At 31.9% G+C, this 8377-nt stretch overlaps 1 protein-coding gene across 1 annotated transcript; it reads right to left on the reverse strand.

Moving 5' to 3' along the window:
* Positions 1-863: 863 nt before the first annotated feature.
* On the reverse strand, positions 864-7971 carry LOC143227060 (uncharacterized). The gene is made up of 3 exons (XM_076458604.1): positions 7639-7971; positions 5796-5869; positions 864-3724 (listed from the first exon to the last, which is right to left on the reverse strand). The coding sequence occupies exons 2-3, from the start codon at positions 5842-5844 to the stop codon at positions 1341-1343; spliced, it is 2433 nt and encodes an 810-aa protein (XP_076314719.1). The 5' UTR covers positions 5845-5869; positions 7639-7971; the 3' UTR covers positions 864-1340.
* Positions 7972-8377: the final 406 nt, after the last annotated feature.

The raw sequence follows: 8377 nt of genomic DNA on the forward strand, positions 1-8377 counted from the left end.
TTTTATCCTACAACAAATTCATTTAGTGCTTGTTAAAAAGATTTGTCACAATTCTAACTAACACTATTATGAAGTAACCACTTTTCAGCTCTTCTGAATGTTATTGCGATAGTCAGAGTCGTGATATCTCTGGATAATACAGTTAACAACTGAACGTTTATCAAAACTTGAATACTAAATAAAGTAGTTAAGTTAAACTCAACTTATAATTTTGACCATGATATACTTTGTATTAAAATAGTAACACAAGAAAACAATCGAAAACTAATAAAATTTCCTGGAAACATTTACCCTACAATTAAGATTACTTTCAAGATCAGAGTAAAATCACAGAATGTTTTCAGATTTGATGACATCGTTTTAATATTGAAACGTTTGCCCTATTTTCCAAAAAGAATGCAGAATTTTAATTACCAGGTATCTCTCTGTTTAAATAACAGATTATGACTCAAACTACACAGCAAATATTACCAGATATGTCCAAGAAAGTGTGATATATTAGTGAATAAAACAGCAACTCCAAAGTTAAGGGACCAATTCGAAGAATAGTAACTGTTGTCTTGAAAATTACAACACAAAATGTATCCTAATTTCACATTTAGGTCTTATTAATGTTAAATTAATTGATCTTCTATCAAAGTAATATTTGTATACATTTTCTGAAGCAAATTAATTAATCACTAATTCTTAATCAGCGAATCAAACAGATTAACAAAATACAAATGCGAAGAAAACGAAAGAAAAATCTTGAAATTTTATTAAAATTCTACATGCTGGTAGAATATAATAAATATGAAACGAATTTAATGCTCTTCCAAAGAAGTTTATTATAGTTACAATATCAAATGTAAAGAAATATGCATTGCCATAATCAAACATAATTTTGGTCAAATCAGATGAAAAACTTCCATCAACACACTTTAGTTTTATTATTATTAGGTAGTTATGTTTAATTACTATGCTATGACGTCTGACTATTTTTAGCTTTTATACTTTCTTTTGTGTATGGAATTTTTAATCATTTAACAGCCCATTTTAACATCAGGTAATCAATCGCCTTTTGTTTGAAATCAGTTTTGACTTATTTTTAACATCAGGCAATTCTTCATTAGTTTTAGCTATCGTTATTGAGAAGTCTTACTGATTGATTGTCTTCATTTTTTCAACTGCTGTTATTATTATTTCGTCTACTTTTTAATCGCTGTAAATATTTTCTTCATCATCCTAAGCATTGAGTTTTTTCTTATCTTAATCTATATGGTGTTTACTTACAAATGCTAATTTCTGTCTTATTTTCATCATGATTTAAAATAATCATATTTTTGATTTCTGACTCATCTCTATTTTTTATTTAAAGAAGACTCTCCTACTATTGGTTTTAAGGAAGTTTCAGATACAGAAGACTCATTGTTTTCTTTTATATTATTAAGACTTGAAGAAACGGATCCACTGACATTCACCTCGACTTTATTAAACACTAAATTAGAATCGTCAGCTCTTGGTTCAGCATCCAGTTCAAACACAATAGGTTGCTCAACTTTTCTTATATCTTCAATTTTATCAATTCCTTTTGATTTATCATATTCGAATTCTGTACTTAGATTATCAGTTTTTGAGTCATTTTTACTTACCATGACTATTAGTTCACTACCTGGTAATTCATTTTCGGCTTTCAAAGCTAATTCATTTTTTATTTTAGTTGAGGAAAGGTTTTCAGTTTCAACAACTTTGTTGGGTTTTGATTTATCATTAAATGCACCAGTTTCGTTTTTATCTTCAGTAGCATCTAACGTAGTATTTGGTTCTAACAAACCTTTGATTTCATTTTCACCTGAAACATTCATTTTTGATTTATCTTTAACAATTTGATTAGATTTTGAGACATTTTTGTTTTCAGTAGCATCTTGTTCACCAACATTTGGTACATGGTTATCTTCAGAAGACTTATCTGGTGTTGATTCATTTACAGCCATTTGATGAGGTTGTAGGTCGTCTTTAGTTATACTGACTAGTTCACTATCTATTGGCTCCTCCTCTTCTTCAAGAAATATATTAGTTTTTGATTGATCTTCAGTAAGTTGATCAGGTTTTGGTCCACCAGCTTGTGATTCATTCTGATTTTCAATAAATGTATCATACTTTGATTTATTATTAAAGATTTCATGAGGTTCTGAGACGTCCTTTATTTCGTCAACGGCTGATTCATCATCTACTTCTCCAACAGATTGATCAGGAATTGACACATCTTCAATAACTGAAATAAGTTTTGGGTCATCTTTACTTTCAACAGCTGGTGTTTCACCTTCTCCTATAAGATCATCAGCAAATTTTGATTTATTTTCAATACCCTGATCAATTTTAATTTCATCAACAAGTTGCTCATGGACAGTTGATCTATTTCCTTCTTTACTAGGTAGCTTAAGATCATTTTGAATTATAACATGTTTATCAGTTTCAGACTCATCTTTAGTTACAACAAACTCTTTTCTCTCAGACATAGCAGCGCGATCACCTTGCGATTCGTTACTTTTAGTGATTAAATTAAATTTATCTTTTTTTAATACTTCCCTATTGTTTTCAATAGACTGTACACCTTTATTTTCTTTCGCCGTTGTTATTATTCGAGACACGTTAAGTTTGAAGATTTCTGTTTCGTTATTGTTTGGATTGCTGTCAACTCCGCCAGATTCCACACTTTGTTCATCTTCTTTCGCCGTAGTTATTATTCGAGACACGTTAAGTTTGAAGATTTCTGTTTCGTTATTGTTTGGGTTGCTATCAACTCCGCCAGATTCCACACTTTGTTCATCTTCTTGCTTTCCAGTTGTGGTAGCCTTAGTGGTCGTTGAAATGGAATCCTTTTCTGTTTTTACAGATTGGGGTTTTTGTTCTATAGTGGTTTCTTCTGTTTCACTGTTGATAAATGTTGCTTCCTGACTTTCGTGATCACTGTTTCTGTTAACTGTATCAGTTTTCTTTGTGTTTATAACACCTTTATTGGTTTTCTCTTCAAGATCCCCATTATCTGGCATCGTTTGGTCAGATTCAACTAACAAATGATTCTCTTCAACTTGAGAGGATTCATCGTCTTTTTTTGAAACCGCTAGGGCATGTTCTACATCATCTACATATTTCTGAATTCTATTTTTAATCACAGTTTCTAAACTTTTGGTAATAATATTTCTTACAATAGTTACCTGGAAGGTATTTACCCAGGTTTTTTCCAAAATGCATAAAAAGTTACAGTCCTTGATATCTATTACGGGGTTAGTGATAGAGAAAATAGACACGTCTTTCACTGTCTTTTTAGTCGAATCATCAGAAGGAAATGTCAATACGGCAGAGGCTTCAACATTCTTGAACTGGAAATAGAAATTTGCCTTATTTGAAGTGATAAGAATGCTACGGGTACATTCGCAAGTCACCAAAGGGTTGTTCAACCCTACAGTAAAGGATAATGAAGAGTTGCCTCCAGAGCATGTGAACGGATTTTGACCAATCAAACTAAGTGCTTTCATCCCGGTTACCTTGCATTTTTTACACGAGAACCGACTAATATCCCCAGACAGCTTGAAGCAGCAAGTACTGTCGCTTCCATTGTTTGTTAAACTAGACATGACCTTGGCAAAAAAGTCCTGAGCTTCTTCCATAAAATCTTCGGTGCAAGTTTCTCTTTTGCTGATATCATGACGGATAGGCCTGGTAAATATTACTGCTCCATAAACTGTAAAAGAAAAGTATTACTTTTTTTTACACATTTGAATAAATAATTGTTATGTAGGCAACAGTTTAGATGTTAATGTAACTTTGAACTATACATTATACACATTCTATAGCAAGTTTTGTATTAGATCTGACAGTTAAAAATATGAAATTTCAGAAGTGTGTAATCAGTTAAATAAAACAATACTGGAAATATTTTAAAAACTTTACATTTAGATAGCCTTGTGTTAATTACCCTCCTTTAAGAAGGGTACGTAACACATTTATTACCCCCACTTATTTTATAGGTAAGTTTACGATTTTTTACTCAATATCGCGACTCAAAGTAAACATTCAAAGTAATGTTTTGTAAAGTAAAGTATTGCTGTTATACTGTAGTTTCCAACTCTTGCGCTTTTTTGGTATACTAGAATATCCTAGGCCCGGCATGGCCAAGCGCGTAAGGCGTGCGACTCGTAATCCGAGGGTCGCGGGTTCGCGCCCGCGTCGCGCTAAACATGCTCGCCCTCCCAGCCGTGGGGGTGTATAATGTTACGGTCAATCCCACTATTCGTTGGTAAAAGAGTAGCCCAAGAGTTGGCGGTGAGTGGTGATGACTAGCTGCCTTCCCTCTAGTCTTACACTGCTAAATTAGGGACGGCTAGCCCAGATAGCCCTCGAGTAGCTTTGTGCGAAATTCCAAAACAAACAAACAAACTAGAATATCCTACCGATTTTCTTGCCCAGAAATAACGAAGAATACCGCTTTCACAAAATGTCATGTTTTTAAGAGGTTTTTGATATATTATGATGTTATGGCAAGGTTTTTGTCGTCTTTTTCGGGTGGGTTTTTTCAATGCTGCGTGAAAAATCATATCCGTTATCTTTTTGCATCTGATTGGCAACAGCAACTATTCATAGTACACGGCTGTAAATGACAGATGCTGTCTCATTTAGGTACACACATGACTAAGCTAATGGTGACGAATTCAGTTGAGATTTCTTCGTAAAAATCATCATCACGGATGACAGAAGATGAAAAGGTAAGTAAAAGAACAGGTTAGATTTGATAATTTATTCAATGCGGCATGGGTGGAAGAAAATCGGAGCATTCACCCTTTAAAACAGGGCAAATCTTATACATTTTGTAAGACACGCTGCTATGATTTTATCAAGAAAACAGAGTATTTTACATTAATTCTGCACAAATGTGTCTTAAAATTTAAATATTTAAGGCTAAAATTACAAAAGTTCCCCAGCCTGAGATAGAAGTCGCCCCATCCAAGACCTCTCCCTGCGATCCGTTCACTCCCTAGTTCTGCGGGTCCTTTCCATCATACCAGATTTTCTTCTCTCAGTGTTATGCAAGATTTGTGTGGTTTAATAAATTGTGTAGTATTTAGTTTAGAAAAGAACACACTTCACCCGATTTGAATTCATGCATCATAAAAGTAAGTAATAACTGGTTTACCTTTACTAAGAGAGTATGAATAACTATATAGTTTTCACCAGAAAATTGAAAACAACATTTGCAGGAGAAATGTTATCATAATCTCTACTACGAATAATAAGAAATTAGTGCACACCATTGTCTTGAACGAGTAACACGACAAACATTTCGAACATTTTGCTTTAAAAATTATTATCCTTGAGATATTACTAGGTGACAAAACATTTATCACATACAAAGAAGCAAATGATAACAGAATTTACGGTCTGGATGGAACAAAACATGTCAAGATTGTGCTGTATTTTGTGCATTATTAAAAGGAAACACGTCGAAAGTTTTTTTTAGTGATCGTTATGTGGTTTTGCGTTTCACGGTAATATATTTTTAAATATTTCATTTATTCGCATTTATGTTATAAAACATATAACATCATGTTAAGTAATGAAGCTGTACTGAGAACTGTTAACCAATGTTGTTGTTTTTCTTCAAAATATTATAAACTGTCCGATGTAAAAGTTAACGAATTCATTAATATTCAATATGCGTCACTTATGAAGAGTCATAAAAAACAGAGTAAAATCATGATATATATGTATACATATATCCATGCTATAATCCATGCTATATAACCTCTTGTTTTTACCTGTTACTAAAATGAAGCTAACTGTAAAAGTTGCTAGGATGTTATTCATTCTGGACGTTGTATGAATTTCTCAGCTGAAAGAAGAGAGACGAAAAAAATTATTTATGTTTGATGGCATTTACGGTGTGTTTAAATAAATCAGCTTGCTGTATTTACAGCAAAATACATTACAATAATACACATTTCCTATCATTGCTTATATAACGAGTTATTTATATACATTAACAGAATACCAGAGGAAAATATATTTAGAGACACAAACTTATCAACATCAATCCAGTTGTGTCCTTTACAGACTGAGTAATGTAATAAGAAAGCTACATTAATCGAGCACATTCAGTATCAGTGCTGTCACTCTCAGTGTGAGTGCTGGACGTCATCACAGAAGTTACATTATTCGTAGTTTAACCACTAATGCTCAGTAATTATTAAAATAAAAAAGTTTCTAGTATAATAACTAAGGCATTATATTAAAACTCACAACAACGTTTATTAACAGTTTCACTAAATGTAAGAGTTTGGTTATTATACTTAATGAATATGGAAACACTATTACAAGCGACGAATACATTGAATCATTTTTTCACAGTGTAGACTAAAGTTTGTTTTTATTTACATATTGAAAAACAAATATATCATTGTTTCTAATAATATCGGTAAAAGAATTGTAAATTACTAATGGAAATTTTGAAGTTACATGCGATGGTTTTGTTGGTTTGGTTAATATGAAAGGAGATACTAAATCTTGTTATATACTCACCACTACGCAGTTACTTACTTCCTTGAATGCACCACATGGTAATTTAAGATTAACTGCCGACGTACGGATGGGATAACTTATACTTGATAGTATAGCAGCATCTAGTTCCCATCTATTTATGGGATGTATCGCCAAACACGCACTTGTTTTATCATGAATCTTAGTAATAGAATATCTGCGCTATATTCCCTGTGGGGATCGAACTCTATAATTTTAGCAATATTCCAGCTTCTTGCTGAGCTACCGGTAAAACAACTCTAGATATAATAATTTTCTTAATTTTTTTTAATGTTCCCACTCTCTTTAAATAAAACAGCACAGCTCGCATTTTAATAAAAACAAAAAATGCGGTAGTTTAGCAGAAACACTATTAAAATAAACTGAAGTACTTCTAATAACAAAAACAAAACCACTTTTCTGGAACTTAATCATGCAACATAAATTTATACTTAAAACAAAGTGGTAGGTTAATTTTATACACCAAAGTGCAATAAACACATTTCTAGTTACTTTAACTACAAAATATATTTACCTCACTCATTTATTACCTTTAATAACATGAACAAGGGTAGTAAAGACATGCCTAGTTACTTTAACTACAAAATACATCTACCCTACTAATTTATTATCTTTAATGACATGAACTAGAGCAGTAAATACACGCCTAATCACGTTAACTAATAGACTTATTAAAAGTATATACATTCAAACGATAGATTTGATACAGATATATAAACATCAGATTACATGCTACAAATTATGTTGATATTCCGTTACACACCATAAAATGTACAAAACAAATGGTAGAACAGATATTTTATATAAATGTCTCAGGAACAAACCCTAATTCAAGAAATAGAGAAGATTAACATTTCATTTATATACTCACACACACGAGTACCCCTATGGTGTGTGCGCGACTTTTAACCCACAGATTCATGGATTACTTTTTAGATTAGATTTGCTGATATGATGGTTATAACTTATTTAAGAATATATTACAAATATAAATACTTATGTTATTATGCAACATTCTTGCAACATTTTTTATTTCAAAAATAAAACATTTTTTACTAAACTTACTATTGATTTGGGACTCTCGATATTTCAGAACCCACTGGTTCAAGAAGAATCATTGCTTCTGGAAGAACAGAATTGAAAACGTCTGATTCAGTCCATTCCTGTCACCTTTGTTTACTAAGAAGTGCCTAGGGGCAGGATCAGCCTCTTAACCTGTTCAATGGCAGCGTTCTCTGCATACCAAGTATTTATTTAAATAACAACCACACAAAATTATTGCTTTGAAAATTTGAAATTTATATTTGACTTAAACGTGAGTATGCGATTAAACATTTGTATTAATTTGACGTGACTTCGAAAGACCTCTTGTGGAGGTCAAGGTGAGTAACTTCCTGAAAGATGAGGAACAAACGTGAGAGGACATAGTAGTTCATTCACCTGTTGGAAGGTAGAAACAACAGTCAGAAATGAAACTATAGCTTGGTATAAAGTATTAGACGTCTTCATTAAAAAGCAAAACATTTTCAAAATAAAGGTAAGATATTCAAGTAAATTGTTAAAACTTAGAGAAAAATAATATTTAAGCAAATATGATAAAAATGAAATCAAATAAATAACTGCGAGATGGTAAGTCAATGTATGTAATTTCTAAGAAGAAAATGTAACAGAAGAAACAACAAACACGTTACTCTGATATCAAAATATATTAAATAATATTTATAGTCACAGAAACACCAGTCTTTTTCGTTAAATGTTTTTAAATTTAGTGTTTATTTGTAATTAAGCAATAAGCTACCCACTG

The sequence above is a fragment of the Tachypleus tridentatus genome, chromosome 9 (assembly GCF_004210375.1).
Source record: "Tachypleus tridentatus isolate NWPU-2018 chromosome 9, ASM421037v1, whole genome shotgun sequence".
Taxonomy (NCBI): domain Eukaryota; kingdom Metazoa; phylum Arthropoda; class Merostomata; order Xiphosura; family Limulidae; genus Tachypleus; species Tachypleus tridentatus.

Bases quoted from the DNA above. Each gene is read 5' to 3' on its own strand.
- LOC143227060 (XM_076458604.1), bottom strand. From the start codon at position 5,844: ATGAATAACATCCTAGCAACTTTTACAGTTAGCTTCATTTTAGTAACA. The intron at 3,725-5,795 runs GTAAAAACAAGA...TTTCTTTTACAG, and splicing joins TAGCTTCATTTTAGTAACAG to TTTATGGAGCAGTAATATTT.